Source organism: Bison bison, unplaced genomic scaffold (assembly GCF_000754665.1).
Source record: "Bison bison bison isolate TAMUID 2011002044 unplaced genomic scaffold, Bison_UMD1.0 scf7180017864331, whole genome shotgun sequence".
In the NCBI taxonomy this organism is placed as follows: Eukaryota; Metazoa; Chordata; class Mammalia; order Artiodactyla; family Bovidae; genus Bison; species Bison bison.
Window position 1 is genome coordinate 5,377,769 of NW_011494903.1, and position 24,166 is coordinate 5,401,934.

Below are 24,166 nucleotides of genomic sequence, written 5' to 3' on the forward strand. Positions count from 1 at the left end.
AGAGCTTGAATTTTAAAAGCTTTGTAGCATATTTTAGGGCTTCCCAGGTGGCTCAGTGGTAAAGAATCTGCATGCCAAGGCAGGAGACACAGGAGATGTGAGTTTGATCCCTGGGTCTGGAAGATCCTCTAAGAGTGGGAAATGTCAGCCTGCCCCAGTATTCTTGCCTGGAAAATACCATGGACAGAGAAGCCTGGTGGGCTACAGTCCATGGGGTCACAAAGAGTTGAACACTGAGCACACACAGTAACATATTTTAATGGATAAAAAATTTTGTTATGTTTTCTTTTCTGCTACTGGATTGTTAGGGAATAATTCTATAGATTTCTGATTAGAATTATATATAGTGAATCCTTAGTGTATACTGGGAAACAAAATAAGATGTAAGCAGTAATATTTACAGAACTCATTTGTTACTTATTCAGCAGGAAAAAGTTGAGTGATTTAATAACAAACTCCCTCCTCAGTGTTTTTCAAAGTGGGACTTGTTAGAAAATTGCTAGGAAATGGGTCCCTAATTCTTGAATATATTATGAGTGGTGCCCCTCCTTACTCTTAAACTTAGAAGCAGTTTCTGTGTCTGATTTTGATCAGATTCAAAAAACTGGGAGATAATTTTATCAGTCTTTATATTGTTTTCTTTTCAGGTTCTCCTGTTCCTACTGGTACTCTGTATCCAAATCCATCCTTCTTAGGGACACCATCTCAAGGTACCTCTTTTCTCTGTTTTAGGATGCTATTACTATTCTTTCTGGAGCCATCATTATGAATTATTATTCTTAACACTTAGAGTGGGGAAGATTAACTTGTCCTATTCCCCTGAAAATAATGTGATTTAATAGAAGTGGCATCCAAACAAGCATTGGCATTTGGCTGTGAATGCCTTTACCTAGCCTACCTAGAAATCCCCCTTTGTGAGTAGCAGGATTTAATCACCAGCACTGAACTAACTGGCCTGTTTCACTCCCACCATTAAGATGCAGTGATTGCAAGCTTGCTTTCCTTTTCATCCTGCATTGCCACACTTGAAAGCCAACCTGGGAGTTCCTAACCAAGTCTAAGTCTCACTTCTTGTCAAGGAAAATCAAATTAAATTACTATTTATTTCAGTATTTTTGTAACTGTTTTTTCCTATGGGCTCAGGTACAACTGACTTGGGTTTTTGAGAATTCTGAACGTTTATGGTTAAATTTTGAGATTTGATTTTCCTATGTGTGTACAAGGTGTTCACCCTCCTGCCGTGTCTACTCCAGTGTGTGCTTTGGGAAGCCCGGCAACTCAGGCCACAAGTATGAGTTGTATGGCTGGACCAGAGATCGTGTACTCTGGAAAACACAATGGTATTTGCATTTACTTTTCTCGAATCATGGGGTAAGTTTTTCATAGAATAATTAACTATTGCTCACCTTGCTCTATTTTGTACGGTTGAACATTTTTAGCTTCAAATTTGGAACATCATATTCCTGTTAAATTTTACTTATAGTTTAAGCTCACTTGTCTGTTAATAAGATGGTTTTCTGTCATTCAGCTTTTCTATTATCTAACCATGAAGTTATATTTGTTACTATGTTTCACATATGTATATGTGTCTTCAAAATATATCTATGTATATTAACATGGAGTGTAACAAAGCACTCCATAATATGAAATCGGCCTTGAGGTAGAAGAGAGTTCTGCTCAGAACTCTGGCACATGTTCAGGGTTTTGTTTGTGTGTTGGTCTAGAGTGGCCTCAGCTGGGACAGCTGGATTGTTCTCTTATTCTCTAGCAGGTTAGTCAAAGATCATTGACTTGGTGGTAGCAAGGTTCGATGAGAGAGTAGAAACTTGCAGAGCCTCCTGATGCCTAGGCTCAGAACTGGCCTATCATTTCCACTTCGTTTACTTGTCAAGGAGACATCTCCGAGACATCTCCGAGCCACCCCAGGTTCAAAAGATGGGAAATAGACTCCTCGTTATAAAACAGGCATCAGAGTCATATTGTAAAGAGGCTAGGTGTCAGGAGTAGGTATAGAATTACAGCCATTTTGCAATCATTCTGCTGTAGCCAAGTAATTATGTCTGGTTATGTTTTTCTTAAATTTGAGACGTATGCTTTCATATGAATCATTTTGCTTAAAAATGTGAAACAGTGCAGAACTCATAACTCAGAACTTCCTTGTTTACAACTTATTACCCAGAGTCTTTGATTTTTCCTCAGCAGTATTTCATTATGTGAAATGACATCAAGTTTGGAAGTTTTCCTGTTTTTTCTTTGTTGTTGTTGTTATTCTTTCAGATAACTTAGTGAAATGTTAAATGAAGTCATTGCCACACTTTAAAAACTAAATAAACACACAGCAAAAGGATTTACTACATATTGTAATGTTTTTATTCATCTATAGCATAATCATTAAAACATTTTTTTTTCCAGAAACATATGGGATGCTAGTTTAGTTGTGGAGAGAGTATTTAAGAGTGGCAACAGAGAGATCACTGCAGTAAGTGTGTTGTGTAGTAGTATTCCATCATCTCTATGTAACCAGTTTATATTTTCAGTGGATAAGTAGATGGTCTCATATTTCTTAATGTTATAAACAGCATGCAATGATTATTCCTTCATGTATGTGTTTGTGTAGGTGTTCAGTAAACTGTTCACCCCCTGAATTACATCTCAAGCTCTGTCACTTGTTAACTGATGAGTAAATTTGACAATCAGAGCCTGATAACTTAAAGTAAAATGAGAATGTATCTTCCTTGTAACATTGTTATAGGGCTAAATAGAGTCAGTCCCAATACTTAATATTGCTCAAAATTACTGTTTAATATTTTGCTTATATGCCTACAAACTCCATGAACATAGCACTAAATTCCAAGCATTGGCATACTTTCCAGAGTGCTTTAAGAAACAGAAATTTGTATCATCATAAATTCAAATAATAAAAATTTTTTAATATGAAGTATGTGTGCAACTTATTTTAAGCTTTTTTCTTTTTCCAATGTAGAGATATCAAATATATTTTTAGCTGTGATACTTTTAAAATTCACAGTTCTAAAAATCAGAGTGTATTTACTTAATATATGATTCCATTTATGTGAATTTTGAACAGGCAAAATCAATCTATACTTTTTTTGGTAGAGGTAAGAAAAGTGGTTTCTTACCTAGAAGATAGAATGACTAATGACTAGAAAAGGGCAATAGAGAACTTTCTTGGGTGTTGGAAATATTCAGTATTGTAGTCTGGGTGGTGACGCTTAAGATGTAAAAAGCTATCAAAGTGTTCACTTAAGATTTGTACATTTTACTGTCTGTAAGTTATACCTGATTAACCGAAGCAGCAAGGGTGGAATGTGGGTGTCTAGCCCTTTATTTTGGTCACCAAGTATAAATTAATATAAGGAATAACTTTTCTGTTTGTGAAGATAGGGTACCTCAAAATTAAAATTCAATATTCAATTATGGGAATATAGAGTATATGTTTTTTATGGATACTCTTTTTCATTGTTTTTACATTTTTGAAAATATTTCTTCTTTTTCAGATTGAAAGTAGTGTTCCCTCCCAGCTGCTGGAGTCAGTGCTACTAGAACTGAAAGGCTTACAAGAATTTCTAGACAGAAACTCCCAATTTACTGGAGGACCATTAGGAAATCCAAAGTAAGAATAAGTAAAATTTATTTCCCTTTTGTCCCTGAGATTTAATTTACATATTATAAAATTTGTCCTTTTAAAAAAGTTTCATGGTTTTTAGTATATTCATAAAGTTAAAATTTCATAACTATTATCTAATTCCAGAACAGCTGTATCACACCAAAAAGAAACCTTATACCCATTATCAGTCATTTCCTATCTTAATAACAAGCTGAAGTAACAAAAATACCATAAACTGCCTTAGATGACAAACGTTTATTTTTTATAGTTCTGGAGGCTGGAAGTCTGAGATAGAGTGTCAGCATGGTTAAGTTCCGGTGAGGACCTTCTTCCTGGTTTGCAGACAGCTGCTTTCTTTCTGTGTCTTATGTGGCAGAGAGAGAACCAGACCCAAGGTTCTCTGCTTTCTTCTTCTAAGGGTGGTAATCTCATCATGGGGCTACACCCTCATGACCTCATCCAGACCTAATTACCTTCCAAAGGCGCCACCACCAAGTAAAAGAATCTGCCTGCAATACAGGAGACCTGGGTTCAATCCCTGGGTTGGGAAGATCCCCTGGAGAAGGGAATGGCAACCCACTCCTCTATTGCCTGGAGAATTCCTTGGACAGACCGTGGGGTCACAAAGAGTTGGACACCACTGAGGGACTTTAACTTTCACTTTGTTTCACTTGGATATTTGAGTTTCACTATATGAATCTGGTGGTGCACAAACATGTGGAGTCCATGGCACTCCAAGTTGCCCGTCCCCCAGTTCCTACAAATACTAGTCTTCTCTGCCTCTGTGGACCTGCCATATTTTGGATGTTTTATGTAAATGAAAATAGACAACATGTGACCTTTTGTTTTGGGTTCTTTCTCAGTGTAATATTGTCACATGTAGTGTGTGTTAGTCCTTGGTTTCGTTTTTCCGTTTATCATTTGATACACATTTAACTTGTTTCAGCTTTTATCTTTTTTGTAAATGTTTTTGTTTTTTGAAGTTTAGTTGATTTACTGTGTTGTGTGTTTCAGCTTTTGACTATTATGAATGATGCTGATATGAACTTTCCTGTAGAAGTTTTTGTGTGGACACATGTTTAGGATGCACAGTTTTTGTTGTTATAAAATGATATAAACTTGTAAAAAATTCACATCACTCCCCCAGTGAATTAATTTGAAGTGACAGTGTAAACTTTTAATTATATGCCCTCCTCCAAGGGATCTTCCCATCCCAGGGATCAAATCCACATTTCTTACATCTCCTGCATTGGGAGGCGGGTTCTTTACCTATTGCCACGTGTATTGGCTATATGGTATTCCATTATAGTCAAGCTATTAGTAGTATAATGCTATTTATAATTTTGAACAACATTGTAAAGTAATTAGCCTCCAATTAAAATAAATAAATTTATATTTAAAAAAAAAGAATTGCAAATGGAAAGTGGGTAAAAATGCTTTAAAATTAGGTGATGGTAATAGTTGCACAACCTTTTTAATATATTTTCTGGAATTTCTGTTTCAGTACTGCTGCCAAAGTACAGCAGAGGCTGATAGGATTCATGCGTCCTGAAAATGGAAATACTCAGCAGATGCAACAGGAGCTGCAGAGGAAGTTGCATGGTAAATTATTGCTTCTGATTGATCAGTTAAATGTTGATGACTCGAGTAAAGAGTCTTATTAGTTGAATAGAAAACAGTGGGTATCTCTTGATAAGGTCATTTGCGTTAATGAATATTTTTATTAAAATAATATTAGTGTTATTTGCATAACTATAATATGGACATCTTGTATTTCCATAACTTTCAGCTCATAATTTTTTTTCCTTTCTTCCACCAGAAAACATGATGATATGTACCTTTTTTTTTTACTTTTTAATTAATTTATTTTTTTTTTGACAAACCACACGGCTTGTGGGATCCCAGTTAGGTTGCCTTCACCCTTTGGGGTATTTTTATAATTCTGCTGTGAATATGGTATACAAATAGAAATTTGACTTCCCACGTTCAATTATTTTCTTATGTATCCAGAATTGCAGTTGCTGGATTATGTGTAGTTCTATTTTTAATTTTTTGAGTAACCACCATAACTTTTTCATAACAACTATACCATTGTACATTTATACCACTAGTACACAAAGCATTCCAGTTTTCTCCACATGATCACCAGTAATTTTTCTTTTTCTTTTTTTAAATATCTATCCTTATGTGTGTGAAATGGTATTTGTTACATTGCTTACGATATGAATCAAGTGTTACGTTTTTGTGTGTTTTTTTTAATCAGTTATAAAAAGTAACAGCTAAGGAAGGAGCAAAGGAACTGAAAAGTTCTTGTAACCATTAATTATTCCAGATGTGACCTGGAATAGTAATAAAATATTGTTTAAGTTTTGTCTGCCATTTAATTATCTTTTTAAAGTTCTTTGCCTTGTGTTGTTTAAGCCAGTTATTCTGGCTTATAGAACTTTGCCAATTAAGACACAGCCATTTACTTTTGTCTCAACGGACTTTCTTTCCTTCCTGCCAGATCCAGTTTTCTGTTCAGTATTTGCAAATTTTTTTTTTAGTACTTCTTTTCAGGTAAGCTTGATAAAATACAAGCAATGGTAAGAATTTTTACAAAGGGGAGCATTCAAATTGCTGGCCATATACACTGAAATATCTCTTTGGTGAGCAATTTGATCATACATAATAAAAGCTAAAAATGCGTATGTATTCAAAGCCAGCAGTTTCACTTCTTAGTATATATGCAGGAGTAGTCTTTATCAGACGTTTTTCCTCACAGTAAGAAATAATTTTTACATTACGACCCAGATGTTGAAAAGCATACACACACAACTGAACACAATTTTAAGCAACAACTAAGACTATTTTGTACTCTATTCTTTTCCCCCTTTTTCATTCTATTTCCTTTTTTAAGGGGGAGGGGAAAAAAAGCTATCATGACTGACTGAATTGATTTCATGATTCTCTAGTGCATCTTAATATGAAAAGCAGTCCCATCAAAACCTGACTGTGTTTTCAAGGAGACCTTTTTTAAGGATATTTATAGCATTACTGTTTTAGTAGCAAAACATTGGAAACAATAGAAATGTCCTTCAGGTGGAAAATGGACCTAATTGTAGTAAAATCTACATAGTGGAATACTCAGCAATTAAAATAAATGCACTGGACTTACATTTATCAATATGAGTAGCCTGTGAAAATATAATTGAGCAGAAAAAAACAATGGTGTAAGTTGTCCAAAATGGCAACATTTTTACTATTTATGTATGCACACACACAGAAGCACTTACATATAGTGAGAGGATAAAGCCATGAATTCAGCAACTCATGATCATCATTCCCTGTGATCTGCAGAAGAACGATAAGGATCTCACCCTTAACTATGGTTGTCTTTATTTGAGATGAAGTGTTGTCTTACTTGAAATAAAATTTTGCAAACTTCATTGGTTGTGTTTTGTAATTAGAGGCTCAACTGAGTGAAAAGATTTCACTTCAGGCAATCCAGCAGTTGGTTCGAAAATCATACCAGGCTCTGGCTTTATGGAAACTTCTTTGTGAACATCAATTCACTGTTATTGTAGGAGAACTTCAGAAGGTAGGAAATTTTTTTCCTTAAAATCATACTATTAATATTGTGGTTAACTTGTTTTGAGTAAGCTTTAATCTTGCACTTAGATTCAGGAGGGATTCTTTTGGGAAGCATTTAGGTTATGATAAATTAGTATGTAATGAGAAAATTGAACTAAAGCATGATAACTTGAAGACTGAGATTCGCTCAGTCATGTCTGACTCTTAGCAAGCCCACAGACTGTAGCCTGCCAGGCTCCTCTGTCCATGGAATTCTCCAGGCAAGAATACTGGAGTAGACTGCCATTCCCTTCTCCAGGGGATCTTCCTGATGCAGGAATCAAACCTGGGTCTCCTGCATTGCAGGCAAATTCTTTACTGTCTGAGCCACCCTGATAACATGAGGGATTCATTGTCAAAACCACAAGTTTGTGATATGTGGATGAAATCTTACTTTACTAAAGATATTTTTAAATACACAGTTCATTTGTATTCAGCATTTTCATTTTACCCCTTTTGCTTAATCCCCTTATTTTCTTTTTTACTGAATTATTTAAAAGTAGATCTCTGACATGGTTTTTCATTTCTATGTACTTTAGTATGTATTCCTTTAAAAAGGTGGCCATTTTCTTGAACACCAATTTTATTATTACATTTAGCAATATTATCAATTCTTTGGTAGCATCTGAAATAGTGAAATTACTGTCTTAAAAATATCTTTTTGTAAGATTGGTTTATTCTAACTAGAATCTGAACAGTTGATTCACTCATTGCTTTTGGTTGTTATTTCTCTTTAGTCTCTCAATCTAGAGTAATTCATTCTGTGTCTCTGCTGTTGCATTGTAGCAAATTTATATACTTGTAGTGAACTTGTTTGCCTGTTTCTTGCATTTTCTGTGAAATGGAAATCAAGTCTATAGAAGCTTGATAAGTTCAGGTCCATTTATTTGAGAAAGAATAGAATACTTCATAGATAGTAATTTATTATGTTTATTATTAACTAATGTATTAATTAAATTTTATTAGGAGACATAAAAGATTTGATTGTCCCACTTTTAGTCATATTGACATTGATTATTGGATTCAAAAGTTAAGTCTAGTCCTGCTGTTGTGAAATTCTTCATTGAACTTTCATCAAGCTTTCATCACATCAATTGATAATCATTACCTGAATCAGTTATTTCATTTAGGATTACAGAATGGTAATTTTCTAAGTCTGTGGTTTCTTCCATATTTATTAACTGTAGTTCTATTCCTTATCCTCTAGGGCTGTTTGGTTACCCAAAAATGTTTTGATTCTTGACTTTTAAGTATCAGTTTTTGAAGTTAAAAGACAATCTTTGTGTTCTTTCCAGTACTGTCCAGTGAGTTGTTTTGTTCCTTTTAAAGATGTATTTTCTGTTATCTTTTTAAAGATTCAAATGAATATGCTTAATTATGAAAGCTGTTTTCTTTTCCATGACAGCTAGAATAATCATTTCTAGTTTTATTGGCTGGTAAGCATAATCTAGGTCAACTTGTAGCCTAGGTATTTTTTTTTTGTGATTCATCTTCAAAGCTTCCTTCCCGACATGCTCATGGAATGCAAATTAAATATAAATCAAAAAATTGGGCATTGATTGTGTATTTGCTGAAATTTAGGAAAAGATAGTAGTCAAATCACTAAACCGAATGTTACTGTAATATAAATCACCCCAATACTTTAGAACTCCATTTTAGTAACCTGATTTGTACAAAATGAGATCAAACTCCAGTGTTAGAAGTTCTTGAATAATAGAAGTTGAACATTATTTTTGGCTTTCCTGATGGTTTAGTGGTAAAGAATCCACCTGCAATACTGGAGACACAGGTTTAATCCCAGGGTTGGGAAGATCCCTGAGAGTAGGAAATGGCAACCCACTCCAGTCGTCTTGCCTGAACAGTCCCACGGACAGAGGACCCTGTCAGGCTATAGTTGCAAAGTGATGGACACAACTGAGCAAGCAGGAGACACATTATTTTGGATAGATAAATGTAAGCCAAAGATTTTTTAATGTAGATAATTGATTGTTTTTTCCTAGTTATAACTAAAGTCAGGAGGCCTGCCTCCAATTTTGGCTCATACTTGGGCTTTGCTTTCTGTTTATAAAGTGAGAGATTTGGAATAGGCATACTATGGGCTCTTTTCCAGTTCTCTATGATGTATGAAAATTTGTAAAATTTTATTATTTTTATACTTCAGTATATTTTATTTTTTAAATTATAGAGGCTATTAATGTTTTAATTATTTTAAATTATTGAAGAAATTTCATTCTGTGCAGAAATACGATATTCTTATATTTTTGATCAAAGGAATAATTTTCTCTTATACTCCTAGGAATTTCAAGAACAGTTAAAAATCACCACCTTTAAAGACCTGGTAATCAGGGACAAGGAACTGACCGGGGCATTAATTGCTTCTCTGATCAACTGCTACATCAGAGATAATGCTGCTGTTGATGGCATTAGTTTACACTTACAGGACATCTGCCCACTTCTTTATAGCACTGATGATGCAATTTGTTCTAAGGTATGATGTTCTGTCACCTGTTTGGTGTTTTTTGCAGTGTGCTAAGAGCACAGTGGTACTGTAATCAGAAATTCTCTTTTTTCCTTGACATATGACCTGGGGGTAGGTCTCTTAGCCTTTCATGACCTCAGAATTCTCCTCTGTGTAAGAAGGAAGTTGGAATATATTATTTCTTAAAATACATATATAAATTTTTCATAAAGAATCTTTGATAGTATTTCTAGACCATATGGAAAAAATGGTTAAATATGCCTTTCTTTAAAATATTTTTTTAAAATCACTAAAATTTGTGTATAATAGAGTTAATTGGGCAATTTTTATTGATCCTTTCCTACAGGTGAAAAAACCTTAAAAAATCAGTGTTTCCCGGACTGCCTGCTGACCAATAATGTATTTACTAGGCAAGAGATTTACCAGTCAAAAGCTGTCTTACTTAACATATTTGAGAGAGGAATTAAGAATAGCTAGGATATTTTGGTCAAAAACTTTTCTGCCTAAAATTAAGAAGAAGTAAGTTTGCAGAGTTGTTTTTATCTTTGATGGTCATAAACCAGATGTAAATTTAGACATAAATTAAAACCTGTATTGACAGCATCATCTGTGTGCTTGATTTCATATCTTCCTAAGTTCTTACCATCTCTACGTCTAGGCAAATGAGCTTCTCCAGCATTCCCGACAAGTTCAAAATAAGATTGAAAAGGAACGAATGTTAAGGGAATCCTTAAAGGAGTATCAGAAAATCAGCAATCAGGTGGACCTATCCAGTGTTTGTGCTCAGTATAGGCAAGGTGAGAAACGAAATGTTTCATACCTTCTGCTCAACTCAGAGGCACGTCTTCCTTCGATTTTCAGTGGCCCAAGTGATAAGACATACAAAATAAATTTCTGTGTCTTAGTGTTTGATGACTGTACCAGCTTCTAGAAGAGCAATAGTGCTCTTATCTTGAAATGTATAACTTTTTAACATTGTAGTGTCAGTCCTGTTCTGGTTAAACTACCATCTGTATTAGATTGCTTTCTGGGTTACATTTATTTTTCAGGTACTTTCGATTCTTTTGACTAATTTTTTTACCTGTCTGCACAGTTTAAAATTACTTGAAATCAAATCTAACATGATGTTCTGTTAGAACAGGTAGTACTATGAATCCTTAGATGGGTTTTTTTTTTTTCCATCAAGGAACTGTAGTCCTCCTCTTTGTTATTTTAAATACGAAATTTTTTTAACAGTGAAGGAAATATATTAATGCTGCCTTTTCGGCATGTTTTTAGAACCTAGTTCTTCGGTAGACTCATCAGAAATAATTTATATGATATTGTCATCTAGGTAACTAATACACAGTAGAACCCTTACAATAGTGAACATAATAACCTTGATCAGCGTCTTTATAAGCCAGCTAAAGAAAAATGTATCCACTTAATAATATGCCTTAACTCTTTCCCATTAGTGCGTTTTTATGAGGGTGTGGTGGAGCTCTCTCTTACTGCTGCAGAAAAAAAAGATCCTCAGGGTCTTGGACTTCATTTCTATAAACACGGAGAACCAGAAGAGGACATCATAGGACTTCAGGCTTTCCAGGAAAGGTGAGTTTTATCACCTTAGCAGAGTCTCAACTTTATGGATATAGGACTTTTCTTTGTGAAAAGTTTGACTGGTAGTATTAGGAAAATAATGTTTCAAGTACAGCCCTTATGAAATTGAATTATGCTTTTCCTAAAAATGCCCATTTTATCAAAGGTGTGAATCAATATTATAATTCTTTGCCTATGGATAAAATTATAGTCTGTTGGGAATTCTTAAGGAATATTTTGAACTACCTCTGTGGTTTTTCTGAAATTGTATTACTGTCAGTTTTTTGTTTCTGGTTTGTTTTTTTTTTCCCCCAAACTTTAAACTTTATTTTGTATTGGGTTATAGCTGATTAACAATATTGTGGTAGTTTCAGGTGAACAGCGAAGGGACTGAGCTGTACACATACATGTATCCTTCCCCCCAGACCCGGCTTCCATCCAGGCTGGCACACAACACTGAGTTCCATGTACTATACAGCACGTCCTTGTTGGTTATCCATTTTGAATACAGCAGTGTATACATGTTAATGTCAGTTTTAAATGTGATGACATTTTTGGAAACAAAAGTGCTGCCTCACCTGTCCAGCCCTAGTGTCTTGTTCTAAATGAAGATTAATTGTTTTGTTTTAGTATTTTAAAGGATGATTTTTAAATGTTTAGAGACTGCTAAAAAACAATGGATATTCAGAAGGGAAATATATAACCAATCTTAGACATGCGTTTCATTTTTATGAGTTCACCCTTCTAAACAAATGCTCAAACCTACAGGAAAAGTGTATGATTTGTATTATTTTTAATACCAAACTGTGTGTGTATTCAAAATTACCTTTAGTTTGTATTTCAGTTGTTAACCAGTTGCTAACTAAATCATGTAACCGTTCCTCTTTCATGCTTTTTCAGATTAAACAGTTACAAGTGTATTACAGATACACTTCAAGAACTGGTAAATCAAAGTAAGGCTGCTCCTCAGTCTCCCAGCGTCCCCAAGAAGCCCGGGCCTCCGGTGTTGTCATCTGATCCCAACATGCTGAGTAATGAAGAAGCAGGACATCATGTAAGGGACACAGTGTATTTTCATTCTGAAAATGCACTGCATTTAGAAGTTCTGCACGGTGGTGGCGGTGGTATAGTCATCTAGGGAAAGGTGATAGCTCTCAGAACTTACCATTTAAGGATTCTTGATTTCTTGCAAGAGGTTTAAAAGGCTGAAGGTCAGGTCAAGCGTTTAACTGTGCTAATTTTTACTGTTTTGTTTTTTTAGTTTGAACAAATGCTTAAATTGTCTCAGCGATCCAAAGATGAACTCTTTAGTATTGCCCTTTATAATTGGCTAATACAAGCAGACCTTGCAGATAAACTGCTACAGGTAAATATTTTTTATACCAATAGTGTTAATTTATATTTTTAAGTAGCATTACCTCATTGGGTTAGTATATATGGTTATTGTATTAGTGAAAAGCCAAATAATGTAATACTTTTTTCTAGTGAGCAAGATATCCTGTTGCTCTAATTTTCTTGTTATTTAGAAGCTGATTGGGATTGTTTATATTGTGGCATGAAAATCAATGGATCATGAATTCGGAGATCTGAACTTTGTCTTAACTCTGCCATTAAGCTGCTTCACAAATGTCCTTTCACTACCCTAAGTGTCAGTGTTCCTCACCCTGTAAAATGGCAACAGATTGTGGCAAGGATGTCTTTGAGCTCAGAGGCTAGAAATCAGTAACTGTGTTCTCAAAGTTTATTAAAAGATTTGCAATTGGGTTGTAATAAATTATTTTTATCAACATAATACGACTATCATAGCAGTTCTTTGATAATTTATAATGAGAAAAATTGCCCCTTTCTTATCTGTTACTGGATTATAATATTGCTTATGTATTCATAAAACAAGGCACACCTATAAAATGATGATATATTTATTATGTAAAGAGCAAGTGGGTGGTCAGAAAATGTCTCTGAACAACTGTACAATTTCCAGATTGCTTCTCCATTTCTGGAGCCACATCTAGTACGAATGGCCAAAGTTGATCAAAACAAAGTTCGTTATATGGATCTACTCTGGAGGTATTACGAGAAGAACAGAAGTTTTAGCAGTGCAGCTCGTGTCCTGTCCAAATTGGCTGACATGCATAGGTATGGCCTCATATTCTCACTGTGATGAGTAATTGATAACTGGACCATATCTAGTTACTGCACCCAGACTTTAATTTTTAAATTTTAAGATTTTAAGAAAACTTTATTCAGGTTATACATATATAGAATTTGTATGAGTTTACTTGGATTTACCTAAAGTGAAAGTGTTGGTCGCTCAGTCATGTCTGATTGTTTGTGACTCCATGGACTGTAGCCCGCCAGGCTCCTCTGTCCACGGGGATTCTCCAGGCAAGAATACTGGAGGGGTTGCCATGCCCTTCCCCAGGGGACCTTCCTGACCCAGAGATTGAACCTAGGTCTCCAACATTGTAGACAGATTCTTTACCATTTGAACTACATGGGAAGCCCTGGATTTACCTGAAGTTTATAGTTTTTCTTTTTGTTTGTTTCATTTTTAATAATGTGTAAAGGTACCAAATAACTTCTACTAAACAGACTCTATTCAAACTATTTTCTAAACCCTTTTTCTTTAAACTATGTCTTTAGATTCTTTTCTACTGATGGCAAATCATTACTATTATTAATTAAAAGGACAAAAAATGTTTTTCAAAGGCGTTATAATTTTAAACGTTTAACAAATTCCAGACCAATTTCCTCAACTCTTACATTGGTTTAAGCTCCTGACAAGGTCTTACAGCATATATATTAAGGAGGGTTAAGAATTCTGTTACAGAAGGCATTGATATATCCAATTAGATTGTCATATAAAGACAATACAAGACAATACAATTTTGGAAAGATTATTAATTTGACCCTCTTCATTTGAAATGTTGCCAAAAGAATATGGTGCTATTTTTAAAACATAAAGATTGGTTATGTTAGGAAGAGGAGGTGTTTGAGGCAAAGCTGTGGTTAAACCATGTTAATCAGAACGGTTACGTCAAGCATCCAGCTGTGGCTGACAGCAGGTGGGAGAGTGTGTGTCTGTGCAGTCACGCAGTTGTAATTACTGCGTGTGTGGACCCAAGGCATTTTTTATCTTCTTGCCCTCTTTGGTCACAATAATCACTTGATTTTCATAAATTCCCCTCACATACAGAAAATGACATATATCGTAGTGACTTCAATTTGTCTTTGGTTTAATAAAAGGAAAGAAAAGGAATTTGAGCTAGTAAAGACCTAAAATGTATTTCAGAGTAAAGGCCTTGGTCAAGTCGTAGTTTTTGTATAACCAAGAATTGACCAAAAAAAAAAAAAAACCAAAAGACGAAATGACGGCATTATTAAATATTTAATTCACTATAGCTCTGTCTTAAGGTTCTGTAATTCATTTCTTTATCCAGTATTATTTTCTGCCCTCAGAGGCGCATATGGACTGTGACCTTATCCAGGCCTTCAGAATCTCATTTCTGGATTACTCTTGTCATTCCTCTTTGTACATCCAAGTACCATTACTGTACAAATCTTTGTAAGTCATTTCGGTCATTGCTTGCACTGTTAGAGTGGCCCTTAATTGCCTTTTCATTTGAACTTTTGGACCTTTTTCCTTGTTATCACAATTACTACGTTCTTGTTATAAAATATTTGGAAATCCTCTTTTAAGGACAGTGCCCATTGTCCATTTCTACTTCACACATGCATACAACCTAATTTTCCCTTCATGTGAGGACCCTGTACGTCTAGTCTTTAGCTCGTAACTTAGCATCCATCTCTTTCAACAATAAAATATTTTTCCAACTATTATGTTACTCTTTCTCACTATACTCTTTTTCTATATATGTAAGCTGTACCAAATAAGTTGGTGGCTATAGAATATTCTACTTTAAGTAATTTGGAAATGTTATCCACTTTCAAAATGTTTGTTTCAAGTGGGGTTTTTTTGTTATTTTTTTTTAAGAGATGAGAGGGGAAAATAAAGCCTTTATGAAACAAGGCTCCTGAAGGTACAGTCTTGTTTTCTTTGTCCATGTATATCTTTACTACTTACAAGGACCTTTTATATATTTTTGACCCTCATAATCACCCTGTTAGGGAGGCAGATTTTCAGTTTTTCATTCTAACAAGGTATTTTTCTCCATTAAACACTGAAGAATGCCAGGAAGAGTTTGTTCTTGGACCCCAGTTTCCATGTATTTTAAGAATAAATACAGGTTTTTGTAAAAGCAGTTTTTCTAAGTTTCAGAAATTGCATTAAACCTTTTTTACTTTCATAGTTCACCCTTTACACAGGAGACATTTCTAAAGTTCACCCTTGGATTCTTCCCAGTCACTCTGACTAAGCAACACTTAGCTGAGAGGTGTTTCTTTGTTTGGCTCACGTTCTTTGAGGAGCAGATGGGGGTTAACTGTCCAGATGTAGGTGTTCTGAAGATCAGTGTTGGGCTCTTCTTGCCTTTGGACGAGATAAACCATGGTTTAGGTTTGCAGAACTTAAGAGTCTTTCTGGGTTCTTCAGGCTATTTACTTGTAAGAGTGCTAGGATTGCTCTTCAGTGCTGACAGAAAGCATCTCCTTTTATCACAGTCTTTAACTGTTCTGTTGCATGTTTTGTGAGTAATCAACAATACATTTTTGTGGTCTTTGTACTTTTTCAGAATTTTTGCTTCCTTAAACCTGAGCATATAATTTCTTCTCAATTAAGAAGTTTCTGTATTTTGGGTATCAATTTGGGTTTGGCCACATTAAGGTAGAGAAATGAAGAATATGAGGAATAATAAAAAGTTTTCTTTAACTTTAGAAGGTTCCAAGTTTTAATATACTGAAGTTTTAAAATAGTAAGATAATTTTTTGGATATAAGTATTTCTTTATGTGTTCACTGAAATTGTGGATCTCTTTTGTTAGAAATCCTCTACTTTTTCAAGTTTCAAATGGCCTTTTATGTTAATTTGGTATAAAATAGTACATCATAACTGATATATAGGCTCCTGAAGAATTCACATAAATAAAAGTAAGGATTTTCCTCCTCCAGCACAGAAATTTCACTTCAGCAGCGACTCGAATACATTGCTCGGGCCATTCTTAGTGCCAAAAGTTCCACTGCCATTTCATCAATAGCTGCAGACGGTGAATTCCTTCACGAATTAGAGGAAAAAATGGAAGTAAGTGCTAACAATACTTAAGCCTGTCCACACTGATGATTAGCCACGTGTTAGTCCACTTCTCTCTTCCCCTAATAAATAGTAGGTCTGTAGCAGTCAGTATTAATTTTAATCTCTTCTGCCTTCTTTCTTTCTTTTCATATTTATATATAAATAAAAGATTTTAACAATACAGCACTTGGGTCTTAGGGCATTGCTATAATCTAAAAGTTTTCTCTGTGACATTTCTAAAGGTTAATTCTAACTCTTCTAACACTAAGCAGATTATATTGCATTCACCATTAATTCCAGAGATTATTAATAGATGTGTGAAGTAGAGTGGGCTAAAGCCTTTACTAAGAGACACACTAATGTATATTTAGTGGTCCATATACAAAAGCTTATTCCTCATTCACAAAAATCCAGAGTTGGTGTTCCTGATTGGCATGTGGCTTCCTTCCACTTGGTTGATGTCACTTCCCAAATTCTATTTTCTGGTTCTACCATTCCAATAGTCTTACCTTTTTTTTTTTTTTTTGATCAGAGGGAAGAAGCGTGAAGAGAGCATGTCAGAAGCACATTCACTCTTAAAAACCTCAGCCCTGAAGTGGCATACTTATGTTCACATTGCCTTGAAGAGAACTTAGTCTTAGGGCCAGACTCCATGCAAAGGAGGCTGTGAAGTAGAGTTCTGGCCATTTTGTCTGGCTGTAATCATGGGAGAAACTGGTGTTGGTGGGCAGCAAAGGCTCTCAGGCGCAGCCCAGTCCCTATGTAATCCTCTTTGTTGTAATGAAGGGTTGATAGTCTGTTCTAATAAAAGCCTTTATACATTTTTTTTATCGAGGTAGAATTGACATATAACAATTGCTCAGGTGTACAACATAATGATTAAATTTTTCTATATATTGTAAAAGGATCACAATAAGTCTGGTGAGCATTTGTCACCATAAATGATTACAAAATTTTTTTTTTCTTGTGATGAGAACTTTTTAATATCTACTCTCTAGGCAACTTTGTAAATATGCAATACAGTATCATTAACTATAGTTACTATGCTATTAACAAACTTAAAATTTGTTATTTAGCAAACAAACTTAAAGTCAGATACTAGGAGTCATTTCTCCAAATACCTGGTGATTTATCATGAAGAACTTACGATTTGCTTTTTTCTACCCAAACCAGGTTGCCAGGATCCAACTTCAGATACAAGAGACACTACAAAGGCAATATTCCCATCATTCTTCTGTACAGGATGCAATTTCTCAGCTGGATTCTGAACTAATGGACATAACTAAGGTAACAAAAAGGCAAATGAAATCCCTATGATAATCAGCTATTATCTACAAATTCCTTGTTTCTTTTGCATTTTCCTTTAAGAAAGCAGTTGAGCCATCTTTGGGAGCTCGTCACTGGGCTGAAACCACCGTGTTACCTCACCCTTAGAGCATGTTTCTCTTTCCAGGCCACTTTCTGTCAAGAATCTATGAACCTCACATGGGGCTTTGTTAAAACTCCTGCCGTCTAATTTATGGACTGCTTCTTGTCTTGAAAGAACAATTTATATTTGCCCAATTGCCAAGCCTCTCCCACTCTGTACCCTCTGGAACAGTTTCTTTTTCAGTTATTACTGGACATTTCTCTGAGTACCCAGAAGCACCCTTAGATTTGTCAGTTTATCCATGATCTTTTCAAACCTTAGTTTGGACAATACTAGTTCTAAAAGAAGTGTCACTGCGGCATCTTGCTCTTAGCCAAGGGGGAAAAAAAAGGCACACCTATTGAAATCTGTTTAAATGCGTTAACCATTCTTAATCTGGCATTATGACAACCTACACATCATCACATATTTATATCATATCTTAGGAACTTCAGATAACATCTTTGGTTACTTTTGACTTTCAGTGGGTTCTTTATTGTTAATTTCTGAATACTAACCTCTTGATGGATGTTGGCATTTTCTCCTACAGCTTTATGGGGAGTTTGCTGACCCATTTAAACTTGCAGAATGTAAACTTGCAATAATTCACTGTGCTGGTTATTCAGACCCTATACTGGTGCAGACACTTTGGCAAGATATCATAGAAAAAGGTAAGTGTTCACAGCTAGGTCTGTTAGCTACACATTATTTAATGACTTGGTAGAAGAGTGAATGTACACTGTTAGTGATCATATATTAAGGGCTCATGAAAATTGTATATATCTAAGCAGAGGGTAAGTGACAGGTACCTGGATATGGTTGAAGGTGATCCTCTAGAGAAGGATTCCAGTGAATGTTTGAGAGGACCCTCAGAAAAGATTGTGATTTTTGTGGTTTGTACTGCTTAGTAAGGAATTCTGAGAAACTTAGCTCAGAATCCCATAACCAGTCCCCTTCTAAGATGAAAGTATGTCAGACACTAACGGAAACATAGAATCTGCTCATTATATTAATGTGAATACAAACAAGCTCTATCGTATTTTGTCCCTTGAGACACAATAAAATAGTTTAAACTTTTCACATTAAAAACACTTTGAGGAGAAGGAAATGGCAACCCACTCCAGTATTCTTGCCTGGGAAATCCCATGGACAGAGGAGCCTGGTGGGCTACAGTCCATGGGGTCTACAAGGAGTAGGATTTGACTGAGTGACTAACAATTTCACTTTCAGGGAACTAGATCCCATGCCACAAGGCCAAAAATTAAAAAAAAAAAAACTACTTTGGGTTTCTAATGACCTCTTTCTTACAGAACTAAATGAAAGTGTGACGTTGAGCTCCCCAGATAGGATGCATGCTCTTAGTCTCAAGATTGTGCTCCTGGGCAAGATATATGCCGGCACGCCTCGCTTCTTTCCTCTCGGTGAGCCATAACTTCAGCTGCAGTCATGGGGCTTTTGTCTTCTCTTTGTTTTGATGGTGTTCTTCATTGACATGGAGAAATAATGGTTTTTAGAGCAAAATCATTTTGTTGTTGCAATTTATCAGCTTTGCAGTTTAATTCTACCTCTCCAGAAAAAAACACTTCCAAAGACTAGTAGGATCTGTTGATGAATAGTTTTGGATGTGAAACTTTCTTTGCTTGACCTTCCAGGTTTATATAGCTATGTTGAAATAGTACTAACAGACCACAGTGTTGTATTATTGGCAACGTTATACAAGTTTGAAGAGAAGGGAAAAATAGCTGATGTTTTCATGTGTTGATGATCTGTGATTGGTTTAACTGCTCCCTGAATATTGAGGACATATTTTTCTTTAAAATAGCAAGTAGTTGTGTTAAAAATGTAATTTCTGTGAATCCCTTTCTTAACCAAATTTGTAAGGTAGGAAACTCTATTATGAGCCATTTGCCAACTTGTAATGTCTTCTTCGGTCGTAAAACAATAGACTCAACATAAATACATTCATACAGTAGAATGTTAAATAAGCACTTTGTGCTTTCGAAAAGTGATGAGAAACATGAAGATACTTATAACCTTATATTGTTTTTAAAATATAAAGATACAGACTTGTTTACAGGTCTTCTCTGATTTAGGATTTATTCCCTGGACATGGTAAGAAATAAAACTGTTACAATCATATCCTTATTTCTTATAAGTACAGTATTAAAAACTGCCTGTGCCCTTTCAGTTCAGTTCAATTGCTCAGTCGTGTCCGACTCTTTGCGACTCCATGGACTGCACCACGCCACGCTTCCCTGTCCATCACCAACTCCCAGAGCTTGCTCAAACTCATGTCCATCGAGTCGGTGATGCCATCCAACCATCATCCTCTGTCGTCCCCTTCTCGTCCTGCCTTCAATCTTTCCCAGCATCAGGGTCTTTTCAAATGAGTCAGTTCTTCGCATCAAGTGGCCAAAGTATTGGAGTTTCAGCTTCAACATCAGTCCTTCCAGTGAACACCCAGGACTGATCTCCTTTAGGATGGACTGGTTGGATCTCCTTGCAGTCCAAGGGACTCTCAAGAGTCTTCTCCAACACCACAGTTCAAAAGCATCAATTCTTCAGCGCTCAGCTTTGTTTATAGTCCCAACTCTCACATCCATACATGACTTCTGGAAAAACCATAGCTTTGACTAGACGGACCTTTATTGGCAAAGTAATGTCTTTTCTTTTTTTTAATTTATTCATTTTAATTGGAGGCTAATTACTTTACAATATTGTATTGGTTTTGCCATACATCAACATGAATCTGCCACAGGTGTACACGTGCTCCCCACCCTGAGCCCCCTCCCACCTCCCTCCCCGTACCATCCCTCTGGGTCATCCCGGTGCACCTGTCTTTTCTTTTAATATGCTGTCTAGGTTGGTCATAGCTTTTCTTCCAAGGAGCAATCATCTTTTAATTTCATGGCTGCAGTCACCATCTGCAGTGATTTTGGAGCCCCCCAAAATAGTCTGTCACTGTTTCCATTGATTGATAAAATAAAGAGCAACCATATGAGTATGTGAAGCTTGACAATTTTAATAGCAAAATGACCGCGTTGTGCACAGTACCTTTTGAGGGTATTTCTTCTCTGGCTTAAGATTGTTAGTTGTGCAGCCCAATAAAATTTAGAATAGAAGAGAACTTCCTTTTTCTATCACTCTGTCAAAGGCAAACAAGAGACTTCAAGCTGGAACAAATTGAGACTTTAGAATTTCTATTACCTCTCCAGAATTTCTGTGTGGTAACTTGTAGTTACCTGTTAACTGTAGTTAACTGTTCAATCTTTAGTGATTCTTCTTGCCCATGGCTATTCACATTGGTCAGTCTCAGATTTTAGGTACCATAAATATGAATTTGATTGCTTCTGTTAAGAGCTTATTTCTGATATAACAGGTAGTAAAAAGTGAGAGTGGGACCACAATTAGAGTCACCAAAATAAAGAAGAATCTTATGAATATTATATTTAATATTTCTAAAATCAAGATACAGCACCCCTTCTTTTTCTGAAAAGCTGTTAAGATCCAGTGTTTCAAGATAGTAAGGAACTCTTATCATGAGACTTCCCTGGTGGTCCAGCATTTAAGATTCCATGCTCCCCGAGCAGGGGGCCTGGGTTTGATTCTGATGGGGGAACTAGATCCCACATGCCACAACTAAAGATTCCTCATGGCGCAACTACACATCTTTCATGCCACAATAAAGGTCAAAGTTCCTGTGTGCCGCAACTGAGACTCTGCACAGCCAAGAAATAAATAAATGAATAATTGAATAAATTAAAAAAAAATATATATAAGCAGGCCCTCTCTAAAAGTGTGATTGTCAATGATCTCTGTTCTCCACTTGTACCTTTTGCTTTTTTCTACATTCACTCTAATAGTTTTTTCCCTAATAGCTTTGAAGTGTGTAAGCGAATGGTTTTAGCATATTTGCAGAGTTGTGCAACCATCACAGTTAAATTTAGACCATTTTCATCACCATTTTCATCAAAAAGAAATATCCACCCTCAGCCTTAAGCACCCGCTAATCTCCTTTCTGTCTCTATAGGTTTGCCTGTTTTGGTATATGCCTTATTTTATATTCAAAGAATTATTTGTTTTGAAAATTGTTTTTTAAAAAATTTCCCTCTAGAAGCTTCTCAGTTATGAATAAGACCTACTTTTTAGTATCAAGTGTTAACAAATCTAGAACAACAAAAATTAGTGATTCTATGAGGTGAAGGACATGTTAACTAATTTTATCGTGGAAAACATTTGGCAATATGTTTTAGATCATCACATTTACACCTTAAACTTACACAGTGCTATATGTCAATTACATCTTGGTAACACTGGGCAAAAGTAGAGTTAACAATCCCAGCTGATCTTTTTCTCTCCCCAGATTTTATCGTGCAGTTCTTAGAGCAGCAAGTTTGTACTTTGAACTGGGATGTGGGTTTTGTGATACAGACAATGAATGAAATTGGAGTGCCATTACCTAGACTACTGGAAGTATATGATCACTTGTTCAAGTCACGGGTAAGGAAAATATTAAATAAAATAATTTAGTTAAGTCAATTTAATTTTCTAGATACAGGAGCAGATTTTTTTGGTTGTGTGCTTACAAGTATCATATAATAGAGTTGCATCAGAAATTTGCTTCATTTGTTGAGTATCAGAAATTATCATGCTTCAGACTTTTGATACCAGTAATGAGAGTTGCTTTGTTATATACCATGATAAAAATCAAATATTTTTCAGTATCAATAAAGCATAATTACATATGCTTTACTTTTAGCCGAATAGGCTAAATACATTAAGAATTACTTACTGTAAAGGAATAGAGCCTTTCCTGGTGGTCCAGAGATTAAGAATCCACCTCCCAACACAGGACATGTAGGTTTGATCCCTGGCCGGGGAACTGAGATCCCACGTGCCACAGGGCAGATGAGCCCACACACCACAGCTAGAGAGCCTGAGTGCACAATGAAAACGCAGCACAGCCAAAAAAGAAAAGTAAATTAATAAAGAACAAAATATCATTCACTGTAAAAACAAAATATTTGTTCTCAATCCTTGTAACCTCATCTAAAATATCAGTGCTTAAAGATCTTTCTCTCCACAAGAAAAGGAAAATTTAACTATATGGTGACAGAGGATAACTAGGCTTATTATGGTGATCATATTGCATCATTTTGAACGCAAACAGCAAATCACTCTATTCAGCAAATCACTCTGAAACTAATACAATGTTACATGTCAGTTATACCTCAGTTTTTTTAAAAAAGGTCTTCCTCACCATATTTAACCTTATTGGACTTAAGTTGTGTAATTTTTATCCTAAGATGAAAGAACTAAACGAAACCTGTTGAACTGGCTTGTGTTTAATACTAGTCATGATTATAGTAGCTTCATCAGAACATTCATACAGTGCTTTCCAAGGCACTTATTTATCTCATTAAAACTCACACTGAGCCTTTCACAAAAATGAACAACTAATAATATCCCATTTACATCTGACAAGAGCAGAGATGTTAAATAACTTATTCAAGTCACATGGCTAGTAATGGTGGAGTCAGAACTAGAATTAAGATTCTCTGACTACTGGTTTAGTCTTTTTTTTGGTTTAGTCTCTTATTCACACTACCAGATTAAATCTGCATAGGTTCCAGGTAAGAATCGTGTCACAGTCAATAGGAAGAAATGGATTCTTTTTTTTCCTGTTGTCTCAGGTTCCTAAACAGCAAATTCATATGCTCTGCAAAGTGCAATGATACATCAAATATTCTTCCTAAATGACTTCACAGTGCAGTGTTCAGTGCACTGAACTCTGATGAGTATTTTAACTAACATAAGTGAGGGGAAAATGAGTGGACACAATTCACCTTAAAACTGACTATGTGTTTTTTCTTTATAGGATCCATTCTGGAACAGAATGAAGAAGCCACTACACCTTTTGGATTGTATACATGTACTATTGACAAGATATGTTGAAAATCCTAGCCAAGTTTTAAATTGTGAGAGGTAACTATGAATTAGATACTGTGTTGTATACCAAAGGTTTTTAAATGCATTGAATAAATATCTGGGTAACAAATTTGGAGATAGTGGGGCACAATACAGAGACTCAAAGAAGTATGTGAGATTTAAACTCGTGTATGTTTGCAGAAACTATTTTATATCAGTTAGCACATATAAAAGGTGAGAGTTTTTCCATTTTCCAGCCCTTGTCCTGATTTCTCCCTGTAAATGAAAGGATAAAATTAATGAATTACTGCTAAACTCCTTCCATTTTGAATGAGCAGCTTAGGAA

At 35.4% G+C, this 24,166-nt stretch overlaps 1 protein-coding gene and 1 pseudogene across 1 annotated transcript in view; one reads left to right on the plus strand and one right to left on the minus strand.

Annotated features, from left to right (window-relative positions):
* NUP155 (nucleoporin 155kDa) overlaps window positions 1-24,166 on the plus strand; it is a 49,963-nt gene that overhangs the window by 24,866 nt on the left and 931 nt on the right. The window contains exons 17-34 of the mRNA XM_010853761.1: window positions 648-710; window positions 1,224-1,371; window positions 2,413-2,479; window positions 3,519-3,634; window positions 5,133-5,230; window positions 7,078-7,208; window positions 9,537-9,728; window positions 10,378-10,516; window positions 11,174-11,309; window positions 12,198-12,351; window positions 12,559-12,663; window positions 13,279-13,433; window positions 16,364-16,493; window positions 17,658-17,771; window positions 18,443-18,563; window positions 19,203-19,313; window positions 22,256-22,392; window positions 23,771-23,877. Of these exons, the coding sequence (XP_010852063.1) occupies window positions 648-710; window positions 1,224-1,371; window positions 2,413-2,479; window positions 3,519-3,634; window positions 5,133-5,230; window positions 7,078-7,208; window positions 9,537-9,728; window positions 10,378-10,516; window positions 11,174-11,309; window positions 12,198-12,351; window positions 12,559-12,663; window positions 13,279-13,433; window positions 16,364-16,493; window positions 17,658-17,771; window positions 18,443-18,563; window positions 19,203-19,313; window positions 22,256-22,392; window positions 23,771-23,877 (2,224 nt within the window). The remainder of the gene's footprint in view (window positions 1-647; window positions 711-1,223; window positions 1,372-2,412; window positions 2,480-3,518; window positions 3,635-5,132; window positions 5,231-7,077; window positions 7,209-9,536; window positions 9,729-10,377; window positions 10,517-11,173; window positions 11,310-12,197; window positions 12,352-12,558; window positions 12,664-13,278; window positions 13,434-16,363; window positions 16,494-17,657; window positions 17,772-18,442; window positions 18,564-19,202; window positions 19,314-22,255; window positions 22,393-23,770; window positions 23,878-24,166) is intronic.
* On the minus strand, window positions 13,741-16,080 carry LOC104998545 (annotated as a pseudogene).